The sequence below is a fragment of the Oikopleura dioica genome, chromosome PAR (genome assembly GCF_907165135.1).
Source record: "Oikopleura dioica chromosome PAR, OKI2018_I68_1.0, whole genome shotgun sequence".
NCBI lineage: Eukaryota > Metazoa > Chordata > Appendicularia > Copelata > Oikopleuridae > Oikopleura > Oikopleura dioica.
The window spans coordinates 13,871,850-13,894,916 of NC_137293.1; the positions used below are offsets into that span (position 1 = coordinate 13,871,850).

The 23,067-nt window shown below is 42.4% G+C and overlaps 12 protein-coding genes across 12 annotated transcripts in view; 1 reads left to right on the forward strand and 11 right to left on the reverse strand.

Moving 5' to 3' along the window:
• LOC145702559 (transmembrane emp24 domain-containing protein 5-like) overlaps window positions 1–23,067 on the forward strand; it is a 75,135-nt gene that overhangs the window by 50,454 nt on the left and 1,614 nt on the right. The window contains exons 2-4 of the mRNA XM_081779795.1: window positions 22,592–22,661; window positions 22,738–22,815; window positions 22,859–23,032. Of these exons, the coding sequence (XP_081635921.1) occupies window positions 22,593–22,661; window positions 22,738–22,815; window positions 22,859–23,032 (321 nt within the window). The 5' untranslated portion in view covers window position 22,592. The remainder of the gene's footprint in view (window positions 1–22,591; window positions 22,662–22,737; window positions 22,816–22,858; window positions 23,033–23,067) is intronic.
• Window positions 22–2,004, reverse strand: LOC145702606 (dual specificity calcium/calmodulin-dependent 3',5'-cyclic nucleotide phosphodiesterase 1A-like). Its single transcript, XM_081779843.1, has 7 exons — window positions 1,847–2,004; window positions 1,470–1,799; window positions 1,226–1,426; window positions 1,045–1,177; window positions 620–997; window positions 301–570; window positions 22–256 (listed from the first exon to the last, which is right to left on the reverse strand). The coding sequence occupies exons 1-7, from the start codon at window positions 1,919–1,921 to the stop codon at window positions 81–83; spliced, it is 1,563 nt and encodes a 520-aa protein (XP_081635969.1). The 5' UTR covers window positions 1,922–2,004; the 3' UTR covers window positions 22–80.
• Window positions 2,055–2,416, reverse strand: LOC145702607 (small nuclear ribonucleoprotein F-like). The gene has a single exon (XM_081779844.1). It carries the CDS (start codon window positions 2,338–2,340, stop codon window positions 2,158–2,160), a length of 183 nt encoding a protein of 60 aa, XP_081635970.1. The 5' UTR covers window positions 2,341–2,416; the 3' UTR covers window positions 2,055–2,157.
• On the reverse strand, window positions 2,582–5,060 carry LOC145702604 (uncharacterized). Its single transcript, XM_081779842.1, has 5 exons — window positions 4,521–5,060; window positions 3,915–4,476; window positions 3,499–3,869; window positions 3,077–3,404; window positions 2,582–3,029 (listed from the first exon to the last, which is right to left on the reverse strand). The coding sequence occupies exons 1-5, from the start codon at window positions 4,896–4,898 to the stop codon at window positions 2,911–2,913; spliced, it is 1,758 nt and encodes a 585-aa protein (XP_081635968.1). The 5' UTR covers window positions 4,899–5,060; the 3' UTR covers window positions 2,582–2,910.
• Window positions 5,097–5,907, reverse strand: LOC145702570 (leptin receptor gene-related protein-like). Its single transcript, XM_081779806.1, has 4 exons — window positions 5,780–5,907; window positions 5,576–5,735; window positions 5,459–5,532; window positions 5,097–5,322 (listed from the first exon to the last, which is right to left on the reverse strand). Exons 1-4 carry the CDS (start codon window positions 5,846–5,848, stop codon window positions 5,206–5,208), a joined length of 420 nt encoding a protein of 139 aa, XP_081635932.1. The 5' UTR covers window positions 5,849–5,907; the 3' UTR covers window positions 5,097–5,205.
• Window positions 5,883–6,948, reverse strand: LOC145702549 (arginine-hydroxylase NDUFAF5, mitochondrial-like). Its single transcript, XM_081779784.1, has 3 exons — window positions 6,690–6,948; window positions 6,109–6,646; window positions 5,883–6,065 (listed from the first exon to the last, which is right to left on the reverse strand). The coding sequence occupies exons 1-3, from the start codon at window positions 6,914–6,916 to the stop codon at window positions 5,916–5,918; spliced, it is 915 nt and encodes a 304-aa protein (XP_081635910.1). The 5' UTR covers window positions 6,917–6,948; the 3' UTR covers window positions 5,883–5,915.
• On the reverse strand, window positions 6,944–8,747 carry LOC145702539 (uncharacterized). Its single transcript, XM_081779773.1, has 5 exons — window positions 8,606–8,747; window positions 8,240–8,561; window positions 7,864–8,196; window positions 7,123–7,816; window positions 6,944–7,079 (listed from the first exon to the last, which is right to left on the reverse strand). The coding sequence occupies exons 2-5, from the start codon at window positions 8,441–8,443 to the stop codon at window positions 6,973–6,975; spliced, it is 1,338 nt and encodes a 445-aa protein (XP_081635899.1). The 5' UTR covers window positions 8,444–8,561; window positions 8,606–8,747; the 3' UTR covers window positions 6,944–6,972.
• Window positions 8,516–9,914, reverse strand: LOC145701981 (E3 ubiquitin-protein ligase RMND5A-like). Its single transcript, XM_081779194.1, has 5 exons — window positions 9,763–9,914; window positions 9,066–9,689; window positions 8,805–9,023; window positions 8,606–8,764; window positions 8,516–8,561 (listed from the first exon to the last, which is right to left on the reverse strand). The coding sequence occupies exons 1-5, from the start codon at window positions 9,912–9,914 to the stop codon at window positions 8,516–8,518; spliced, it is 1,200 nt and encodes a 399-aa protein (XP_081635320.1).
• Window positions 9,951–13,334, reverse strand: LOC145702525 (dual serine/threonine and tyrosine protein kinase-like). The gene is made up of 8 exons (XM_081779757.1): window positions 13,229–13,334; window positions 11,421–13,189; window positions 11,187–11,377; window positions 10,957–11,140; window positions 10,768–10,914; window positions 10,534–10,726; window positions 10,199–10,491; window positions 9,951–10,156 (listed from the first exon to the last, which is right to left on the reverse strand). Exons 1-8 carry the CDS (start codon window positions 13,304–13,306, stop codon window positions 10,048–10,050), a joined length of 2,964 nt encoding a protein of 987 aa, XP_081635883.1. The 5' UTR covers window positions 13,307–13,334; the 3' UTR covers window positions 9,951–10,047.
• On the reverse strand, window positions 13,375–14,518 carry LOC145702551 (protein rogdi homolog). The gene is made up of 5 exons (XM_081779785.1): window positions 14,355–14,518; window positions 14,065–14,182; window positions 13,898–14,009; window positions 13,667–13,858; window positions 13,375–13,623 (listed from the first exon to the last, which is right to left on the reverse strand). The coding sequence occupies exons 1-5, from the start codon at window positions 14,489–14,491 to the stop codon at window positions 13,484–13,486; spliced, it is 699 nt and encodes a 232-aa protein (XP_081635911.1). The 5' UTR covers window positions 14,492–14,518; the 3' UTR covers window positions 13,375–13,483.
• On the reverse strand, window positions 15,108–20,312 carry LOC145702576 (translocation protein SEC63 homolog). Its single transcript, XM_081779811.1, is given in 11 exon segments — window positions 15,108–16,980; window positions 17,226–17,420; window positions 17,467–17,643; window positions 17,686–17,751; window positions 17,821–17,901; window positions 17,965–18,103; window positions 18,232–18,423; window positions 18,571–18,942; window positions 19,103–19,508; window positions 19,645–20,161; window positions 20,204–20,312. Coding segments are annotated over 11 exon segments (2,292 nt in total). The 5' UTR covers window positions 20,277–20,312; the 3' UTR covers window positions 15,108–16,906.
• Window positions 20,468–22,012, reverse strand: LOC145702545 (flap endonuclease 1-like). The gene is made up of 6 exons (XM_081779780.1): window positions 21,868–22,012; window positions 21,726–21,821; window positions 21,353–21,684; window positions 20,956–21,284; window positions 20,787–20,910; window positions 20,468–20,739 (listed from the first exon to the last, which is right to left on the reverse strand). Exons 1-6 carry the CDS (start codon window positions 21,978–21,980, stop codon window positions 20,600–20,602), a joined length of 1,134 nt encoding a protein of 377 aa, XP_081635906.1. The 5' UTR covers window positions 21,981–22,012; the 3' UTR covers window positions 20,468–20,599.

The following is a 23,067-nucleotide window of genomic DNA, read 5'->3' on the forward strand; positions in this document are numbered from 1 at the left end:
GGGGTATGAGAATATATGAAATTATATTATAATAAATAGAGACAGTAAGTAAACTCTTCAAAGCCTTCATAAAGCGGCAATCATTCGTCAGTTTCTGACTCTTCTGGACTCTCATATGCATCGATGGCAATATCCACAGGGATGTTATCGGGATTCGCGGACATCGTTGCGGGGTGTGACATGGCGAGAGACTTGCGAGCTTTGCTAATGAACATTTGATTCATTTCTTCATTTTCGCTTTCTTCCTCAGATTCTCCTTAGATAATTATATTATTAAACTTCTAAAAATCTAACTCCTACCGGCATCTTCTACAATTGGCACAGGTTCGTCTGACTTATGCTTTTCCAAAATGCGGGGTTTCTTGGGCATCACACTCGGTCTCTGAAATCTGTTCTCAGCATTTTTGATTTTCGCCCAACGATCAGAGTTGTAGGTTAAATTTCCACGCCACAGCTTATCAAAGTCATCCATCGTTTTGAGAATAGAACACGTTGACAATCGTTCGTGTACATAGCTTGATCCTTTCTTCGCGCGAGCTGCAATCACTGGTGCCATTGATCGGAGGCAATCTGAAGAAAAAACGTTAGAATTTTAAAGGAAGAAAGAGGAAAGACTTACTCGACATAGACTCATAGAGTGGCTTGACAAGATATGCGATGAATCCTATTTGACTGTCTGGTATGTTCGTGGTCGTCCTGTTTGACAGAGGAGGCAGCGTCATGTTTCTCTGTTTGAGCTCATCTCCTTGGAAGAAGAACTCTTGCAGAATCTGCATGGTGAATAATTGCTGCAAGTGCCAGGGCTTCGCCGCATTCGAGATGTCTGCTGCATGCAATACCATAGCTAAAAGACTCTTCTTGTCGAAGGGGGCGAGGAGCTCTTCATCTGGACTGTTCTCGTACTCTGACCATTTTTCAGGAGTCATCACGGTTAGCGCAGAATTGATGCTCTTTACTTGATCGAAATGCTTTGCCAAATCTGTGTGTAGAATCATCTCTAAAAAGGAAAGTTTAGTTACCCGGGTTTTTTTATTTTATTCTTACCTGTGACAAGCTCCTTGAAATATTCTAATTGCTTATCATCAAGTTTCGCTAGCATGTTACAATCTTTTTCGTTTAATGTATTCCACGTCGTTGCTAAGTGGTGATTTTCTAACACAGACACGTTGTTATACATCTGAAAAATGAAATTTTATATAAATTCTCTAGAACACGAGGTGTTTACCTGAGCAAGCTCGCTTTCGGTATCTTTATGAAAGTCATTGGTGGTGCCGGTATGCTCGACATCGTGGCATCCAGCGGCGAAGAGGATCGCTAATATTTCCAGATCGTTGAGAAAATTTATCAGCCCGGTGCTATTGATCATCACATGTACAGTCTGGAGAACGTCTGTACCGTGGATACCATTATGGTAGAAATTCCGATGCTAAAAAGTAAGATAGATTTTTGGTGAAGTCATTTTCGCTTACCCTGGAGTACTTGAATTCGATTGAGTCACAGAAATTGAAAAAGGTACGAGAGTCGACAAAGCCTTTGTGAAAAAAGCCATAGCGTTCGAACAAGCTGGCGAATGTTGATCTAAGCGGTCTTCCTCCACAGAGAACGGACGCGAAATGAGATGACCATCCCCAGGAATCGATCTTAGCGAAGTACTCATCTTTCGTCTTCGGGACGAATCCGTCGACGTCGATGTTGAACTGATAGTTTACTTTATCGTGATGCTTCGGCTTGTACTTTGAGTTTTTTGGCTTTTTCGGCTTGGATTTAGGCGTGTATACGTTATGAAGTTTGTCAATTAGCTATGAAAATTCATTTGAAAACGACTTTGAAACAAAAAGAGACTTACCTCATCCGAGACGGCAACATGGACTCCTAAATGTCCGTGATCTTGTTCTTCGATTTCGTAATCTTCCAGCGCCATTTGATGCCGGCCGAGTCTACTGGAGGCACTTGTAAACTGAAGCGTTCTATCTTGTACTGCCGAATTGCAACATAAAACAACAGCATTCTAGAAAATATGGGATTTTTCCAGGAAAAACGAAAAAAGTGACTGAATTGACTGTATTCTTTCAGATTTGATACGAACCCTAGAGTAGAGTACCCCCGGGAAGCGTTATACAGAATGAAATGGTCTATTCAGTTTTATTCGTTGTGTTTTTATTCTTTGCTTTCGCCCTCCTCGGCTTCCTCGTCGACTCCACGAATGTAGAGGACGTTGTTGCAACGGATGAGGATTTCACCGAGATGTCCAGCGAGAGCACCGTCGATGTACTCTTCAGAGTTGCCGAGCTGGAGGTTCATATAGCCGTCGACGGCCATCAAATAGCCTTTGTATTCCATGCCCCACTTCAGCTTGACTTGGACGGGCTTGCCGGTCAGGGAGTTCAAAAATGGCTTTACCGAGATGCGTATTTATAATCTCTCTTATCTTCAGAAAAAAAGTGCAACACGATCCTTTGGGTTAACTGGAGCAACAGCCGACATTTCGCGACTCTTTCAAAATTCTAAAAATAACATTTTCAGCTGCACTTTCTCTTGAGTAAGAAAAAGAAATAAATGAAGGAAACAAAAATTCTTGCAATCGAAGTTTATTGATTTCCGTTAAATCAAAGAAAGAAAGTAGTTTAGAGTAAAAATTGAACGATTTTTGTGAGATTGTTTTTTTGCGACTTGGTATAAAAATGTGAAAAGATAAATGGGTCTCCGTAAAAAAAATTAAAATGTGAGTGTGGATGCTCATGTGTGCTGGAACATTTGCGAGTCTAGAAACTGTTAGGAGGAGCAACGATTGTTCTTTATTGGCAAGAACGAATGAATTTATCAGTGAATTGTGAGCACCAAAGATAAATGATAGGCAGGTAACCTGGGCAGGTTTAGAACTGAGAGGTTTATGGCTGTTTTCTATTGAATTTACAAGAAGATTTTGAGGCGGCCGACTTCTTCGCGGGAGTAAGTAATGACGTCGGAAGAGAAGAATGAATCGAGCATTTCGAAGTCATTGGATTCGAAGAAGTCATCATCGATGTTTTCTAAATAAAATATAAAAATCTGCGGATTGAAGTCAACAAGGACGTACCTGTCCAATGGAAAAGGTCATCTTCGTCAAGTTCTGGATCAGAAGCTCGCTCGTACAATTCTTCGAGTGAAATCTTTCTATGAGACTCCAAGAACTTTCTGAGCTTTCGCTTCTTCGGCTTGATCATTCGATTCTTTGCGAGACTGTAGTTGTCGTAAATGTAGATGAATCCATCTTTGACAATGACGTCGCGAGTGAGAAAAGTTTGGCGCCTTTTGGACCAGCTTTTTTCATCAGGGACTCTCGAATATCCCTTGCAATCGTGCTTCGTAGGTTGCTGGAAGCGCTCAAAGCCGGCGATAGAATCAAGCGTACCATTCTTCTCGTTCTAAAGTAAAGTTTAAAATTTGGTTAATAACCAAAGAAATAAATAAATTTAAATAAAAATTTATAATAAAAAATAATTTTTTTATCAAATTTACCGGTGTGTATGCAAGGACTTCATAGCAGTTCCCATGGCGATCGTCGAAGAAAGTGGACATCTCTGATTCTCTCACAACGAAGAGCTTTCCATTGACGAATTCAAACTGGGTATCGTTCGAGAAAAATTCTTGATCGTTGACATTGATCTCGGAAATTTTTCTCGTGCTCAGTTTGAAGTGGAGCATCTTCTTGTCCCAATCATTGAGATAGTCCATCGAATCCTCTTCGTGGGGCTTTCGGTAGATGAAGAGGAAGTAATTATCGTAGTCACCGCAGTAGATTTCGAATTTGTCTTCGTGGTTTCTTTCATGGCGGAATTCCCAGAACATTTCGGTCATGTCGTCTCGGCCGATTTTAACTTCATGAACAACTAAAATTTCATTAATTTATGAGGAAAAATATGAAAGAATAATACCTTTTGTCGTGTATGGAGTAACTTCGTGAACTCTGATGAAATACCAACCCTTGTGTCGATAAACAACGGGCAGCTCAATCTTCTCAAGGTACTTTCGTCCATTTCGCAGATCGCATTTTGGCTTGGACTTTACGGTAAAGTAGCCAAGGTGGGAGTGGACTTCACTGACGTGCTCGATGACAACTGGCTTGATCGTCTTTGGGTCTGTTTGATCCAAACAGAAACAGTGCGTCTTTTTCGTCCCGGGTACGATCAGAAATGGCTCCCAAAAGTATTCAAAGTAGAAATTCAAGTCGTTGATCGGGATTTCGTCGAAGAAGGCAGTGATGGCGGGAAATTCGACTTTGCGGATACTATAATCTGGGCGGACAACTTCGTAGAAGTGAGGGGCGCCACTGACCGGGACTCGTGCTGGTGGAGTTGGAATCTTTTCCCGGACACCGAGTTCGACAAATGGTTGTGAAGAAACAACCCAATTGCCCCCAATGCAGACGTCAGCGGATTTGTTCGTTTTGTATTCTTTCAGTGGGCTTGCTTTTCTCATTTGGACGTCTTGTTTGATCTAAAATTAATGTTACAAAATGACATTTTTCGTTGCTTTATTACCTTCATCGCGAAAGACATGAGTGAGAGTCGATGAATATCGTTCTTTTTGAAGGCAGTTGCGAGTCTCATCTCTACAAAAGGCCAAATATAGTCGTGTTGGAAATGGCGCTTCGCGTAAATTCGCCAATATTGACTGGGGAAAAGTTCATCGTAGTCACCAGTTTTTTCATCGAAGATATTGTTCATGATTTTTGAGCTCTCATATAGAGATACCAAGTCGCTTGGCAAAAGACGATCAAAAACTTGCGTTGCCAGGATAGGTCCAAGAGGATGGTTGAGAAAGTCATCAAGAACTTTCATGGCCCTCGAGCTTGGAGAAGGGGATCGACGTCTTTGTGATCTTGGCATAATCTCTTGTTGAATATTGTTTTCCTCCATTTTATCTAGAGAGGGCCTTTTATACTCCAGTAGTATAAAAGTCAGGTGGCGCTCCCTTTAGCTACCAGCTGGAGGCGATCTGGGCGCAATCGAGAAATGCAGGTAAACGCAGCTGGCAACTTTTCGAGGAGCGTTCAAGCAAATATGGATGATCTGTTTACAATTTCTAAAAACAAAAGGGACTTAATTACGAAGGTTTGGATAGGCATTGATCGTGAAATTAAGGACAGTTGAACATGGAAATTATCTTTTCAGGAAAAGAAGTGAAGCTGAAAGGTAACGAAGATTTTCTATAGAAACAAGGAAATTAAAGTGAAAAGGACGAGTAGCCAAATTCGGAATCCGCATCAAGGAAACGGAAGGCCCCGACGATCGTAGCGAACATAACGACGTTGCTACCGAGGGTTAGCCAAGTTGCACCCCACTGAATGAAGTTCGTAAGGAAGAAAGTCTTTCTCTCTGCCCTATATAAACCCATCTAGTCCGAATAAAATCACTCAGAATCTCCAGTCACAGCGCATGAGTTTCGCAAGGCAAAAACTACCTCAAAATTATCAAACCTGAATGACATCTCTATTGGCCAGTACGATAGGTAAAGCAAAGCTGGAAACAACAAGGCCGGTAGTCAAAAACGCTATGAAATTCCATTAACAAAGTTTTAAACATAAGAGCTGTACCTGCTAAATCTACAGGAAGACCTCCCTCGTCAGAAACTTTTGAAGCGACCAGGAGCGGGATAGGAGTTAAAACATAAAAAATGATATTGAGAAGCGTGTAGGCATTGTGATATGGAATCGGAACATCCGGATCTGGGGCATCGTCGAATTGAAGCGTGCACTTAAAAAATGGGATAGAACATGAAACGCTATCACGATACATACTGATAAAATCAGTAATAAGGTGGCGATTGATCCTACAAAGGCGAGTCCGACAACATATTTGATCGCCATTTCAATCTCTTAAAAGTGTACAGTTTAGAAATGATTACAGCTTTGGCAAACAAGAAAAATGGAAATTTCACGCTTTTTTCGAGCAGCCAGTATTTATTCCCTTTGGCACAGATCCACGCTCTTTTATGTATTTTTGTTGATTCTGTGATTCTTTCCAAGCAATAAATGAAATAGCTCTATAAGTCGCAGGAATTCCATAATCGTCGCCGAATTGCGCCTAGAAATATCGTCGACACGGTTTTTTTTACCAATTTCTAAACCTGATAAATGGCAGCAGCCGACATAAGAATATCCGGATGAAGGGGTCGGAAATTAAAAGCGCATTGAGATTCTCCAGAGTTTTGTAAATCTTCAATCAGCTCGAAAACTGTTGGATACCCGAACTGTTCTTCCCAATAATCGCAAGTGATCAATTTGAATCCCGCTCCATGTAAAACGGACGAAAAAGAGTCTCCTCTCGTCAATGGCCCGACGCGTGGAACAACACCACCCCTCCTCTCCATTTCAGCGAGTTGAATAGACTGACGAAGTTCGAAGAGCGAGTCATTGCCCCAAATTGCGCCGACAAAAGCCCCGTCGGGCTTCAGAACGCGCAGGATTTCACGGCAGGACTTGTCCAGGTCATTAACCCAGTGCAGGTTTAAATTTGAAATAACCAGGTCAAATGTGTTGTCTTTGTAAGGAAGGGCATTAGCCTCGTCAACAGCGTTTTTGTCGATTTGAAATTTTGGAGTGTCAGCTTTGTAGGTGACGTAAGGGCAGGAGTCTGTTTGAATCAGAAAGGACATCACATTTGAACTAACAATTAAGTGTATCGATTCAAAAAAGAAAAAGATTTTACCTGAGACTCCTGGAGCATTCGCCTTGATTTGCCCCGAGCTCAAGTGCCGATGTGAAAGATCTCTTGATATTCAACACTCGATCCGCTGTCTCCTCGGCGAGCATCGTTCGAGCATAATTAAAGTCTTCTCTATCTTCCCGCTTTGCTGCCCATGACTTCTGCATTCGCTTTTTTGACCGATTGAAAATCTGTTTTTGAACTTGACTCGCTGCCTGCGTGAATCTCATTCTAAACAGGAAAATTTAAATCTCGAGTTTGATTCCTTATTATTTGACAGTGAAATTTATAACATGTTTTCTGTGACATTGCCAGATGAATATTGGTCGAAGTCGTAGAATCCGCCGATGAGCCGACGCCCGCCGAATATTCGGTTGTGTAGCCCGATAACAGCTAAACCGAAAGTTTGTTTGATAGCAAGGATGAGTAAACAGACCTTTCATTGCTTCTTCCATTCTTGAAAATTCGATGAATATTCTCACTGACGATTCTTTCGGCACATTTGGCACCTCCACTATTTTAACATTAGCGACGGCCCCATATTTGATGCATTCGCTCGACACTTCATTAGATAGCTCGCTGTCAATTTCTTCTGGATCGACCATATTTTGAAGACAAATAACTTTCGTCGGCTTTGCAAGATTAGGCAAAGGGCGTGGAGGAGCGACTCCGACATTTTGCTGTGCGGGCGGCGTAGCTTGGTTTTGAACTCCGCCGGAAGTGAAATTTCCGTAGCTCGCTGTTTGTCCGCCGATAATTTTTCCACCTCTTCGACTTGTCTTTTCAACTTCTAGTGGTGCAGAAATACCCTGTCCTGATTTTCCAAGGCCAGCGCCTTCTTTGTGACCATATTTTTCCATGATACTTTCTGCAATAGATTTCGCTTTCACAGCCCCTTCTTCGGGAGACTTCATCTGTTGAGGGGTCCAAGAGGGCGTTGAAGCTGGTGATGGTACGGATTTTCCAAAGAGAGATGGCTTCGGCTGTCCAAAGCCCAACTTCGAGCCGAGTGTTTTTGTTCGACTGGCAGTTTTGCTACCAAGTGCGTTCAAGTCGGGATTCTTCGCCGCTGGCAGGTTGGGCATGGAGCTTTGCCCAGTATAAAGAGCAGATGGAGGAGCAATCATAGCCTTAAAACAGCGTTTTACTTCAGAATCAATCATCGGAAAAAACTCACCTTTCCCATTCCCATAGCCTTCTGTCGTTTACTCTTCTCTGCTTCATCGTCGGACGAATCAGAATCGTCACGAGGATTCTGTCTCTTAAAATCTCGCTCTTGCGACTTTTTCTGCTCCGCGTATCTCGTAACTTTATGCTTGCCCTCTCTGCGGCGGCGTAGGTAGCGCGAAAATTCATTTGGCTTCACCGGATCGTACTCGTCTTGGTATCTACTGATGTATTCTGTTTCGCTTGCTTGTGGCTTTTGTTGAGATTTCATATGGACTGGCTTGTACCCTGGTCGAGGGACTTTTTTGAGGTTCGATCCACGAGACATCGACATGGGCATGAACTTAATTAATTTGTTACAAGAATTTTAATTCAAAGAAGAAAACCTTCGAAGGAGTGAATCCTTTTGGCTTCGGAGGCGTCGGAATCTGTTGCTTCATTGGAGGGGGTTGTTGAATCGTTGTCTGCTGCTTCCGCTGCTCTGCCATTTTCTGCTGATGCATCTGCAGGTTTCTTGCTTGCTGGGATGCTGCAGCCCACCCTCCAACAGGGCGAGTGACAGCCGAGTCATTATCGTCGTACAATCCCATCCTGAATTTCCAAACATGCTAGTATCACTCTTTGAATTGAAAAGTTTGAAAATGAAGAAGTGAACATTTTTGTCAAAAGAATAAAGCTTGGGCTTGGTTGGCTTTCTGCTCCGTCGGGCTAGAATAAATGAAAAAATTCTGATTTGACGGATTGACTTGTACCAGTAGGGGCATTTGATGATTTTTCCGTGCGTATGAGAATTTGAAGCCAGTTTGTCAAGAGCATCTTTGCTAATAACATGCCCGCAGATGAGTCTCATCGGAGGATTTTCAAGTGTTGTTTGCTCTCGTAGAATGGGACACGAAAAGACCGAATGGTACCTTGGAAGAATGAGTTAAGGAGGAAAAGCCGAAGTATTACCGAAGACGTTTGGGCAACTTTATTTCAATGGGTAGAACTTCAGGTCTGTCGTCGGACAAGTAATTGTCGTTGCCAAAAACTTTAGATAGGCTCATGTTCCGCTGCTCGAAGACGGATTTAATGCCGACCAGGGCGGGAAGAGCGTGGCAGCCGGCAGCGTGAGCGGACATCAAATGTTCATAGCGAAGCTGGTTGATCGAATTCACAGAAGAAAAGTCACTGAAGACTTGTTGAAGTAAAAAATGAAAATGTGGTATTTACCTGATGAGTTCATCACAAATTTCAGCTAAAGAGTTGGAAAAGCAGTTTACTAATTGAAAAATGCTTTCATTAGCTTCAAGATTCTTTCGAAAAAGCAGCGCAGTCATCAATTTCCCCACCTCTTCGGCATCAGAATCCTTCGATTCCAAGTACTGCTCTTTTTTACAGGAAGTCATCAGTCTGCTCATGGCGATGAGCTCTTCGAGTGAGGATTCGCCATCGAGAAGCATCCGACAATACTGGCATCGTCTAATTTTCCACTCAAAAAGACTCGCTGGATTTATTTTTGCCCGATTTTCTTCTATCCATTTCAGAGAAGTTTCGAATTCCCCATTTCGAATGGCTGTTATCATCGTGGCCAAATCAACGAAGAGCTCTTTTTTCTTACTATCATTACTGTACAAGTCGATTTTGGACTCCTTTTCGAGGCACTCTGCGATTTCACTGTATCCAGAGCAGTAAAGGTGCTCGATGATGCTTTTCGTTAGATTAGTTCTGGATGCTTCGTCACTCATTGACGATGTGCCAAGAAGATTTGAGTACGAGGAAGTAAAGTTCTTCTCGATTTGCTTCCCCAATTTCGAAATTCCTGCATGAATAGACTTGTGCTTGGAGGCTATTTGGCTTGGAAACGGATTTTAATAAACTCTTCCAAAAATTGACTGTTTGAGAATATTAGAAACCAAAACTGGCGTGCTCTTTGACCGACTGAACAATATCAACAGGCATTTCTTCCTCATCCAGCAATTTCTCAATGTCGTCCAATTTGCCGAGCGCAAAATCGCGCCACTCGACCAACCCATTTGAAGTCAAATTATTTGCTTGCTCAATATACTCGAGTCCTTCCATCTTTAAAAAAGAGATGGTTTTAAAGAAATCATTTATTTGGTTTATTTGAGAAGTAGGCAACATATTTCTTTTCAAGGGGCACCGATTAGTTAAAGGAAGAACTGTGGTAAGAGTTGAAGCAGGAAAGGTTTGTTTAGCGGATTGATGATAGAAATTCATCAAGTTCAAATTGCACTTGACCGGCAGTCGGTCTAGATTCTGGTTCTTTCGACCAACATTTTTCAGCGATATTCCAAAGCGCCCTATAAAATTGTTTGCTTTTGCTTTTCAATATTTTGACTAACGGGTCGACTCCACGTATTTTCTCTGGTCGCTGACCGCGCATAACTTTTCTCCAGAGCTGTTCTTTATCTGAACACATCTCGAAATTGTTAGGCAGCTTGCAGGTGTTCCGAAGCAGGTACCAGAGTAGAATCCCAAAGGCGTAGATATCAACTGATTGATTGTAATTTCGTGTAAAGATCTCTGGAGGCATGTGAACGGGAGTTCCAACGATGGAGCCTTCTATGACAGACGTTGGTCGGCAAAAACCCATGTCCGAGATTTTTGCGTTTTGGTTAGAATCGAGGAGAATATTCTTCAAAGACGATGAGAAATCAAAAAAATATCTCACGATTACCTTCAGTTTTATATCTCTGTGGATGAGGCCATGTGCATGGAGAAATCTCAGGCCAGAAGCTACATCTGAGGCAATACGTAATCTCTTCTTTAGTTCGTTTATCCTCCGTAATTTCAAGGCAGTATGGAGATCTGATTCGCACCGTTCCAAAATTAGCTGGACGCTTGGACACAACCCGTTTCCAGGTCCGTAGCTATAAAAAAATTAAAGAATGAGAGACTTGAGCTGACGTACTTTTTGTCGATAAGAACACCGAGAACTTGGACAATGTTTGGGTGTCTGTCGACCCAGTAGTGCATGTAAAAGTATTCCTGCGATAAATCGCCCCACTGAGAGTCATTATCAGGGATCATCGTTTTTATGGCGATTTTCATATCCTCCCTAATCAGAACTCAAATTCATTTTTCTAAACAATATGAATACCTGGTGCCAGCCCAGTGATTCTTCGTTGAGTAGACAACACCATACTGACCTCTGCCAATTTCTTTCTCTAATTTAGGCATCCCATTTATGATATTATCCCTGAATGCAGTCACTTCAAGCAGCAATCTGGAAATCTTCGGGCCAAGTTTTCGCTGGAGATCAATTTTCTTGTTCAAATTTTCATCTAGAGCAGCTTGTGAAAATTTAAGTCCACAAGAACTTATACGTACCAACTAATCTCATAAGTCGCTGTTCGAGGATAATAAAAGAGGTGCGGAAGTTTTCAAAATCATAGGCAATTTTTTCTAAGAGATCGCTGTGTAAGCATTTGGAGAAGGATGGGGTGGCGATTTGAGAGAGAATATCGGCGCAGGATTTTATTCGGAAGAAAGGATCGTTCTCGGTAAAAAGTGAATTTTGGCTTGAAGATGTGTTAAATTCGTTAAATTATAAAAAAAAGTTACCTAGGACGGAAATAAAGCAATCTTCGAAGAATTTTCCCACGAAGACTGAGCGCTCTATCCAAGGTAAAACGTTTCGGCGAAAAAGGAAAAGCGAGAATATTTTTCATCAAATAACTGGGTTGATCTTTTGACGTCAACACGCGTTCATATTTACGAGATATGCGAACCATTGTCTGCAACTTGTCGAGCAGCCGTAACAGTGGATCCGCATCGTTTGGATTCGCATAGGGTCTGAGCTCCTCGAGAACGCTGTCACGCACTTTTACGATCATGAAAGTCTCGTACTGCATCAGCGCGCCGTGGAAAGTCTTCTTTTGCTCAATGGACGCTAGGGACTGATGAAGATCAGAAGTCGGATCCATCAAATCCAGCTTCAGCTTCGAAACGACCAAATCCAGAGTTCCCTGAACCCGGTCTACCGTAATCGAGATTCGTTTGTTTTTGATTGATTCTAAAGAGTTCTCAACGTAGTCCATCTTTTTCGGCAAAACATCAGCTTCATGTGTCAACTCGTAACAATGCGAAACAACCTGTTTCATACAGTTGTTCAGATACGCTTGCATTCCGGTGATAGCAGCGAGAATGTACGCCCGAGCCTGGCGTCGGATGAATTGAGTGATATTCTCGTGCATTTTCTTAGCGTTTTCAACAAACATACAGCGATTCGCGCGAACTTGCCAGTCTCCGTTTCCAATAAAGCCTATTTCTTTCAATTGATGGAGGAGAGTTGAGTTTTCAAAAGAGCAGACGAAGCAAATGCTCGGCTGAAGAGGCGATCGTCGACCGGGGTCACTTCGAACATCGCTTCTTACTGATGACATTTCCTTCATGTGCTCACATTTATGAACTGGCTGGGCTCCGTGAAGCGTTGAAAAGTCATTTTTTCGACCAGTATCAACTTTGACGAACATAATCGCTGCTTCTGGAAGTCTTGCTTGACATTCTTTCAGCTCATTGAGATCTTCATCGGAAAGGGGAATTTCTTCCACGGCATAGAGAAAGAACGGGATGTAGTCGTTCTTGAGCGCGTGGATAATGTCGTCAGAATTGAAAACATGCGGGATTGATGGGGAAACAATCACCGTTGCGGCAGAAAGAAGAGGATGGGAAAAACTTACTCGGCAACAATCGTCTTTTGACGTTACAGCTTGTTCAAGCTTCTGCTTTGAAACAAGAGATGATCTTCCAGTTCCAAATTGGTTTCTACTGAAAAGCGAGACGACTTGAAACGATCCAACAGTTTTGGAAGTATCGATTTCAGATGAATTGTGCTCTGAGTAGCGAAGCTGTACCATACGACCTTCTGATCCAAGGCGATATCGGATGCGATCCGCATCAGATTCCGCGAAGAGATCATTTAGATTGTAGACATCATCAAAGTTATCGTGTTCATTTGATTCTTGTAGAGATGTCGTTCGGGCTAGAGGGATCCCTGAAGACCCTGTTGCGAGAAAATTGCGAGTTTCATCAAGTGAATTTTGACGCGGCAAGAATCCGAGCTTTCTCCGAGCCTCGGGAGTCCGAACTTTTTGGGTTGGTTCGAGTACGTTATTGTTTCTTAACGCGAAGATGTCGTTCACGACGCGAATTTTCGCTTCATAGCTTTGGCCGATCACGCAAATCGCGACTTCTTTCGAAGCAATGTCGTTGAGTGAGGGATCACATTGGAATCGCTCGACTTTAAGGCGTTCGGTGAGACCCTCCATTTGGAGATGGCGGTAGACATCATCGATTCTTTTTCGCAGATCTTTTAGCTCGTCTGTTTTTTCCTAAAAACTCTTGAATCAAAGTGGCGTGAAATTTCATACCTGAAAATTTTTGAGGATTTGTGAGATGAGTAGGTGACTTTTTGGGACATCTTGGCCGGTACTTCCTCGACGAGCCATTTTCTATATCATATAGAACTCATCTCTTAATATATTTTTGTTAATTAAAATCAAATGATAATTGGGAGTACGGTGCGAGAATGAAGATTGTGGGTGCAGACAGAAAACATTATGAAAATGATAGTGTAGTTGTAATAATTGCAAAAGGTCTTGAACTTGATCGAGCGTTGTTTTCTTTTACCGGCGACTGACCGTATTAAGCAGCTCAGCAGCTTGTAAGCTACTTGTGCGAGCAGCTTGAAGCCACTGTATTGGCGTTCTTGAGTGAATAACTTGGACGACTTCTAATCGATGCCCATTAAAGTCGAAAACAGTGCCTTTAAATCGGTGGATTAAATTTTAACGAAGTATTTTTGCTACCTTTTGGGTAGAAGAGTCTTTTGATAGGAGGGTGAGCGTTTTTAGAGGTAGTCTGGACGACGTAAAGTGAAATGACGATGTCTTTTGAATGGACAAACATATTCGAAAGACAGTCTTTAGGTAAAAGAGGATTGAACATATTGCCAAAGTCGGATTTCATCAGACCAGCAAGTGTACTTGGCACGGGGCAATCTTGGGAATCTTGTCAAGAGCAGAAAGTAACCCTCTTACCGATTCGAGACAGTCCTTTTCGAAGCTCAGTGAGACTCTCTTTCGCGGCTATTTTTCCGTCTTGAGCAATTATCGATGCTAATCCAATTGAATTTCCACAGTCTTGTAATTGCTACATGTGTTATTGTGAGTTAATATTTATCGAATACACATATCGACTGGTGTACCTGCAAACGCCATTGTCTGTCAATACGAAAAGAATAATGGACAGGCGGGTTGTTTGGCTTCGTTTTCAGTGCAATTCTCATATCTGTCACCATTGCGGATTGAAGAGTGAGAGTTCCCCTGAATGAGGATTTCGTAACAATGAGGTAAGGATTTATGTGAAGATGGATGAGCCCTTCTTATCACTGATATTACATGGCATTCCATAGAATATCAAAGGTTGCTTAAAGGTTTATCAAAAACATGGTGACCTTATTATTGACTTCAGTAAATACAGTACATATTATCTTACGTTAATCGCTGATCCCCTTGCAAATCGAGTCTCTCCGGATGACAAATAAACTGTGCCTTGCTAGCCCTCAGCAGCGAAAACGCTCTGACCATCTCTTCAGTGAACTGCTTATCCCCGTCGTCGCTTTTCTCGATCATTTTACTAGAAGCAATCAACGTGTCAAAGAAGGTACTTTTATAGAGAGCAATCACGAGATAACTGATGTCAAGGTCGTGCAAGTTTATATTTTGGGTTGCACCTAGCTGAACTCCTCGTAGAACAGATGACATAAACAAGACTTTGCCGAAGGCCAGTAAAAAGGGATTGCTGCTAGCGCTAGTTCTGATAGAAAGTGACATAAAGTCAATTTATTCTAAATGAATTCCTAACCAATAAGTGAATATTTTGAAGGGTTCATCAATGGTCAAAAATGGTACCTCTACTCACCTCATTCTCAAGTCTGACAGCATTTTCCTCTCATCAAAAGTCTCGCCCGCGAAAATATTAAAAAACACTGAGCAAAGCGGCCGAAATAGGTTCACTGAATAATTAAGCATTCGAGGGCCCCGAGAGAGATAAGAAGTTTATCCCAACTGTGTATATAGAATAATCCTACTTTTGCCCTAGATTTCATTCCAAAATTAACAAGTAATGCCCTGCTACAAGTCGATGCAAAACAAGTTCTACACAGTTTTTTTACTCATGTTGCTGAGGCCCTAGCCTGCTCAATAAAACTTCACTTTTTATCTTCGAGATCCGAAAATGCAAGAAAACTACGAGGACTTCCTTATTTTTATTTAATTATTGCCTGGCGCATGTTTTATTGCACAAAAGTAGGAAGAAATTGAACGAAAGTAAAACTAATAGTTGACTTTTCCCCCGAAAGGGAGAAATTGAGTTTCAGCAATTTTGAGTTTGATGAACTTTTCAACTTTGAGTATACGCACACACAAAACACCGCTAATTTTTTCAATGAAAAGTAAAAAAAGTGGGAGTACTGTTTGTTTCGAGAGGATGCTGCATCAACTAAATCCTTTCAATAAAGAATAAAACAGAAAATGATAATTTCTAAACGGTAAAAAATGGTCAGAAATGTTTTTTTTTAAAGGATAGGACTCCTATCATAAGAGGCGAACGAGGGCGAGGGAGGAATACTTTGATGGGCGAAAATGGATAGGCTTACCGGACTGATTTTTGGCCGATTTTTCTAGCTTAGTTGGGGGGTCTTATGATACAGCTTTAGAAAGCCCAGAAGCTGAGCTTTCATTTGGGCTCAATATCAAGGGGTCAAGGTCATGCCCCCAAGGCAAATTATGTGATCGGAAGTTCCGAAATAGGCACTTGAACTCTTCAATCGATTTTTTCGATGTGTTTAGGAGCTCAAGAGCCTTGAGGAGCGGTTGGGATAGAAAGCTCAGACTCTAAGCTTTCTGTAAAGCCCATAAAATCTAGCTGCCCTCGGCTCTAGCGCCCTCTTGTGGCCCTAGAAGTTGACTTCATAAGTGCTTAACCTTAGCCGGCCAAAATGATATTTCTGACCCTACCGGCCAAATGCACCATGAGTGGTGCATCACCTGTTTTTTTTCTTTAAAAAATCAACTCAAAGTCTATTACGTTCGTCTTTGGGTTTGTTTTTGGGTTCTTGGTTAGGGTTCGGATTTGGGTTTTAGTTGGGGTTTTGGTTGGGGTGCGGATTCGGTCTTTGGTTTCAGCATCAGATCAAGTCCTCTAAATCGAAGAGGGAGACTTTTCGGCAAATTTTTCGGAAAAATACTGCCTACCGGCCAAAAGCACCATCAGTGGTGTCGGCGCCATTGTAGCAATGCACCATACATGGTGCATGCAGTAATTATCAAAATAAGCGTATTTCCGAACCCTAACCCTAACCAAGAGTAGTCGAAAGTTGACCTAAGGGTAGCTTATCGATAAATAGCCCTACAGTTTCTTCAGTTTTTCGAAACTCAAAATCACTTCGGTTGGAGACCTAATTCTTTGACCCCTGTTCCATAGATGGTGCACCCTGGCCGGCTAAGGTTAAGTCGAGAATCTTCAGGTTTCGAGTCGAATTTCCGACTTCTTAAGTTACTTGTACTTATAAAACAATTATAAACAATATATGAGTCTTTAGTAATTGAACCGCGGTAGAACCGGAAGGTTTTTTTTCAATTTCATTTCGGGTTCCTGTCGAAAAATACCCATATTCTCACCTTCTTTGACCACTAGAGGCCGCTAGACCGAAGGGCAGCTAGATTTTATGGGCTCTACAGAAAGCTCAGAGTCTGAGCTTCCTATTCCAGCCGTTCCTAAAGGCTCAGGAGTTCCTAAACGTATCGAAAAAATTGATTGAAGACTTCTAGTGCCTATATTGAGACTTCCGGTCCCATAAATTGCCTTGGGGGCATGACTAAGACCCCTTTATTCTGTGCCCAAATGAAAGCTCAGGACATGGGCTTTCTAAATATATGTTACATGACCCCCAAATTTAGCTAGAAAAATGTGCCGAAATTTAGTCCGGTAAGCCTAAAAATGGATTAACGTCACAGTAATTATTGCAGGCCCATGAAAAAGCAGATTTACTCCTCGTCGGAGTCGGTCTCGTACTCGGAGCTGGAGGGTTCTTCGGAGTCGGAATCGGTTACGAAGCCGCCTGAAAAAATATATTTTTTTTATGTATATACAGTTTTATTTATACAGTTTATTTTATGTATATACAGTTGGTTCAAGAAGCTAGTAGCATTGATTTCAAAAAATATGAAAAGAAAAGTGTTTTTAGACATCTAAGAATATCTAAGTAAACATCTCTAACTAAGAGTCTAAGTTGCCGAGCCAAGATCTCGAAATACATTATGTTTCTATTAAAAACATCTGTAAATGTTCGAAGAAGTGTTTTACCGTCAACGTCAGATTCAGCTTCTGAGTCCCACATTTCCGGAACGATTTCTTCCTCAACCCTCTCTTCGACAGTGATGGTGAACTCGTGCTTCATGTCGATGTCGATGTAGCTGTCGGAGCGGACGTAGACGACGAAGTTGTACATTCCTGGGCGGCCAGGGGCGGGGAAGCGGATGTCTACTTCTTTCACGTCGACTAGTAAAGAAAGGTTGAAGAAAAATGAGTTTGAAGAGGGGCTTACCGAGGTTTTGAACTTGAACGGGTTCGCAGAGAAGTCGCTCGGAAAGCTTCTCGCGCTTGGGATTCGTCATGCAGAGATATACCCACCACCACTCTTGCTTCTCAACCGGGAAGCGCGGCGCATGGACTGTGTGCGTCAATCGCGAATTGTCTTGAGTTAGTACGTTTTTCCGCTTGTCTGAAACAGAAGGATAAAAAGGGGGTGAGGAAGAGGGCTTACTTTTCTTTTGGAGTTTTTTCCAGCTCTTTTCTTCGGCATCTTCGTTGTCGGAATCGTTTTCGGGTGCTAGATTGCGGATTATTCAATGTGTTTTGATGTCTTATAGCTGGCCAAAATGTTTTAGAAGCCACTTACTTTCATCTTCATCCTCGTCTTCCTGTTCATCTTCTACAGCGGGTGCATCACCAGCGCCTTTTTCAGCGGCTTCACGAGCAGCTGAAGGAAATCACGTTTTACGGAAGAAACATTTACACGAGACAAAACGAGAAGAACAATTACCTTTGGCAGCTCGTTTAGCAGCGGCGGCTTGAGGACCTTTCTTTGATTTGACCTTTTTCGCTTGATTGGCAGTTTCTTTTTCCTCCGCAGTGGGGGCGATTTTGACCTCGCCCATGTCTCCATCATTGTAGACGATTTCCTGAAGGATTAGAGTTAGAGAAGTGATTTAGGGTGGGGGAAAAGAGGAGTATTCAAATAGAAGACTAAATCTGGGCTTAAAAGCGAAACAAGAAGTGCAAGAAAGTGCTAGGAATGAGGTAAAAGTACCTCTCCGTTGGTGGCGGCTTGGGAGATATCTTCCATATTGTGGCGGGTGAGTTCAGTGCTGACAGTGACAATCGAGCCAGTAGTGATCTTGTGGTCATCATCGTCGTCCTCCACTTTGACGTCGACCTTCACTTGCAGCGCTGGAATGTCGCGGAAGACTTCGTACAGCTCGTTGAACTCCTTTTCTGGAAGCTGAAAAAGGGGATGAAGAGAAGAAAGATGAGATTTGAAAACGCATTTAATGCCGCATATGATATAGCACGCTGTGAAGAAACCTTCTCAAATCAAATTCTGAAGAGTCTAGCAGCTAAACTCTAGCTGAAGGAATTTTTAACTTACAGATTTGAAGATGGCTCTGATTTCTTCGACTGGTCTTGCGGCCAACTGCTTGAGAGATCGAGCCTTCTTCGCGTTGAGGAATCGGATAAAATCCTCTTTGAAATGGGGCAGCTGCATAAAAGCGACGGATCTTTGATTCAAAGGAAGACCTTGGACGAGATTCTGCATGTTTCGGATGATGTTATCCAGAGTTTCGACTTTGGGGACTTTTGGCATTTGCCCCTGCTGGAGCATCGCTTGGGTGAGGAAGAATACTTTGGACACCAACTCGGCGTGGAGATCGGGCACTTTTTTGAGGATCATGTCGAGGTCTTCCTGCAGTTCGGGGCTCAGCTTGATGTCGTACATGTGCGCAAAGTAGAGGAGGCGAACCTGAATGAAAAAATTGGCTTTGGTTCAAAGTTATCCTATTTAGGGACATTGAGAGCAGGGATCTAAATCTTTTCGCGAAAATCTCAATTTGCACATATTTAGCGATTCCGAAGCGAAACTTCGCAGATAATTCGCAATTGACATAATGTCAAATTTTTACCTTCATAGAATAGCCCTGATCAAAAGGCTTGTCAGTTGGTGGCTTGGAGACATTTCGCTCGTATTCCTCGATTTCGCGCATCAAAACCGGAAGTTGTTCCGCATCTTCCGGCCGTTCCTTTATGTCTTTATTATGATTGGGATTGAACTCAAACGCGCCGGAAAAGACCATCATCGCGCGACGGCGATTCATCAGCGGCGTCCTGTAAACGTAGAACTCGAACAGCTTCGTCGTCTTGATCAGAACGGCTTCGGAAGTGTACTGGATCGACTTGTACCACCAGTTTCCGACGATGGCGGGAAGCATGATGCCGAAGAGGAGGCCGTAAACACCCAGGACGTACATGTGGTTGTCTTCTTCGACCAGCCAAGCGGGCAGGGCCACTCCGTATTTTGTCTAATCAGGGCTTTCACTTTGCATGCCAAAGCTCTGCAACCTGTGTAGAAAACCTGAGTCAGGTTCTGGACGATCTAAAATGAAAAGGCCTGCTTCAATCTGAGTCAGGCTTAGAAGATAGAAATCTGAAAGCCTATTCCTGAAGCATTCCATCGGGGTTTCCATACTTGACCCAGTTTTCGAACATATGCTCATCCGTCAGCGTCTCGTAGGCCTTGTTGATTTTTCCCCAGGCTTCGTTATTAGCTGTTTCGACATCATCCGGAATCTCAGCGCCGTCGTTCGCTTTCAAATACTCATTTCGGAGCTTGTCTGGATGCTGAGTTCGCGAAAGAGTTCTGTACACCTTCTTGATAGCTTTTTTGCCGCTTTCGAAGTCTTGGAACTGCGGATCGTTTTGGGAAACTCCCAGAATCTCGAAAGGATCGAAGGCTACGGTAATGACTTCTTCGGTTTGTGAAGCATTGTAGCCGATGAAAGCGAGAAGGGCCCAGCAGAGAAGGATAATCAAACGGGTGATCCAAGGACTGGCGCCGACTTTTTTCAATTCAGATTCTTTATTTTTGAACCATTTCGAGTTTCCATGTTTCGCCTTTCTTTCCCTCATTCTTTCTTCCTCTTTCTTATTCGCTGAAGATCGGAATTTCTTCATGGTTAGTGGCGCTAAAAGCGGTTTTAGGCAAAACCAAATGAGTCGAAGCTTACTGAGAACGAGAGCTCCAAAAGCGACGACATAATAAGCGAAAAAATCGCCGACGTACTCTAAGTTCATCGGCATCTTGCCGTCTCGATTCGATTACTTTTTCTAAAAATGAGGGAAATTAATTGATTGAACAATGGGAGTTCTTTTCAATGAAAAATCTTGCGCTTGGCTTGAGGACCTTAGCAAAAACCTTACTCAGGATACTGAATACGTTGGAAAATTAACAAGTAATGCCCTGCTACGAGTCGATAAAAAAACAAGCGAAATTTTGATAGTGATTTAATTATATTTCCATTTTGTGATAGAACTTTTTTAATGGTAAAGGAGGCAGTGAGTGCTAAATGAGTGATGTGACTTTTTTCTAAAACATGGTTCATGTAAGGGCTCGTGCAAAAATTTTAACGCTTGAGCTTCTTGGCTGTGTTGCCTTTTTGCTTTCCAGCTTTTCGTTTCGCGTCTTTCTTTGGGGTCGGTTTGGAGGTGGAGACGACTTTGGAGATTTTGAAAAAGTCGTCCATTCGTCCCTGGTTGATTTTCCCTAAAGTTATCGAAAAGCTGAGTTTTTTCAAACGAAGATCTCTTTACCTTTGGACTTTTCAAGTCGTTTGAGACCGCTGCGAATTCGCTCTTCGTTGAATCCATTCTTTACGCACATGAATTCGATCATTCCTTCGATATCGGGCGATTTCCACTTCGGTGGGTCGATATTCTATCGCGTTTTATCATGTAAACTGTTGTTTGACAAATTCCATACCTTGTACACTTCAGGCTCGACGAACAATCGCCTGGCATCCTTGTACTGCCAGTCGTCGACAACCTTGTACTTTTCCAAATCAATGTTTTGGAGGATCGTCTCAATGTTGTCGTGTTTTTTGATGAGCTCGAACGCTTTCTTCGGACCAATGCCCTTGATGTTTGGCACGTAGTCGCAGCCCATGAGGATGCAGAGATCGACGAATTGAGCGTGAGTTAGTCCAAGAACCGACATGATCTTTTCGTAGTGGAGCTCTTGAACAGGCAGCTTTCGAGATTCGGGCATCGTCAATCGTCGGAGAAGAACGGGGGTCTTGAAGCACAAGGAATCTTTTGAAAGGATTGAAGAGTGTTCAATAAGATTTGCTTAAAAATAATAGTTCTTTTTCAGCCCTTTCCCATATCCTCCGTGGCGATGGAATTGACAAGACCCTCGATGCACATTTGCGCACACTGCGCTTCCGCCTCACAGAGTGCCTCGACGTAAGGAACTCCCAAGAGTTCTAGCACCTTCTTCGCGTCCCTGACGTGATCTTTTGTAACTTTCACGAGTCGCCTCTCCTGCTTATCGATTTCTTGCGCAGTTCCAGTTTCTTTTGCCTCTTCGAGCTCGTCCTTTGCTTTTTCGCGGCCTTCCGCTCGTTTCTTCAATTCGTGCGACTTCATCTCAGGTGGCTTGCCGTCGAAAACGTACACTGGCTTGAGCCCGTTCTCGATCATCCTAACCGTTCTACGACAAGTTTAGGGATGATCTATTTCATCCAAAATTACCGGTAGAACATTCCGCTCAAATGAGAAGTAATCTCTCCAGCTTCATTCGTCAGTTGAGCACCGTCTTGACGCACCGCAATCAGAAATTGATACAAACTTAACGAAATGCATAGAAATCAGAAAATAAAAATTTCCGACGTACCACATAGAAGCATCGACGGCAATTTTCCTCCCGAAATAATTCTTCATTTCGCCTTCTTTTACGCAGGAGGGAGCCTCATCGCCGATCAGTTTCATCAACCCTTTTATTCCCATCTTGACTCAATCTAAAAACGGTAATGGTTTAGGATGGTTTTAACATTTCTTTTAATTTTATTCGTATGATAACCGGTTTAGTCTGAAAATGGGAGTCGTATTCATTTTAGGATTCACATACACATCGTAATAATATCTGAATGGAAGCCTGCAGCAGTAACGCTAGGTCGATTTGTTCTTCATTTTATTTATTCGTATTTCGTCCTTGAATGTTTTCCTTTATGACAGACTGTCTCTTTTTTATTGTTACCTGTAAGAGGAAAAATCCTACAATAGGCGCCCATAAAAAGGCTCATGTCAAAAAAGTCAAAATTGGCAGGATTGGCGCGGCGCGGCCAATCGCTGGTCCGTGGAAAACGCGCTCTTTTGTGAGAGTTCTTTGCCAGGGTCTTTTTGAGCTAACAAACAAAATTCTCTGGAAAGAGGAAATTCAAGAAAGAAAATACGAAAAAGCGCTAATCTTTTTCAATAGGACAATTTCCTCATGAAAAAAAAATGTTAATTTGAGTATTCAAATGTGAATTTTACTGGCCAAGATGAAGAGACAATTCCGATTTTTCCTACGAAAATAACTGTTTTTAACACATTACTATCAGAAATATCATTTTCAGAATGTTGCTTAAACTGGCACTACTCGGATCAGCCCTGGCAGTGCTCGGCGAGGCGGAAAATGATTACACGGTACGAAGAACATCTTATTCTCTTATCTTCAATCAAATATCTAAAGAAAGTAATATGTACTCAATGTATTCTGTAGATTATTGTCGGAGCTGGCAAACGGGACTGCTACTACGAGGCGTTCAAAAAGGACGTTGAATTCGAAATCGAATACCAGGTTCTTTTTACTCCTTCCTTTCAAGTTCTCAAAATTCTCAAAGGTTGTTGATGGCGGCGATCTAGACATAAGTTTCCAGGCTTTCGATCCCAAAGGAAAGCAACTCTTCACAGATCACAGACAAGAAGATGGCCTCCATTCTGTCTCAGCTGAGAAGAACCCTGGCGGAGATTTCCAAATTTGCTTTGACAACAGACACTCGCGTTTTCAAGCAAAGGTTTGAAGATGTTTTGTTTTCCATTTTATTTCATT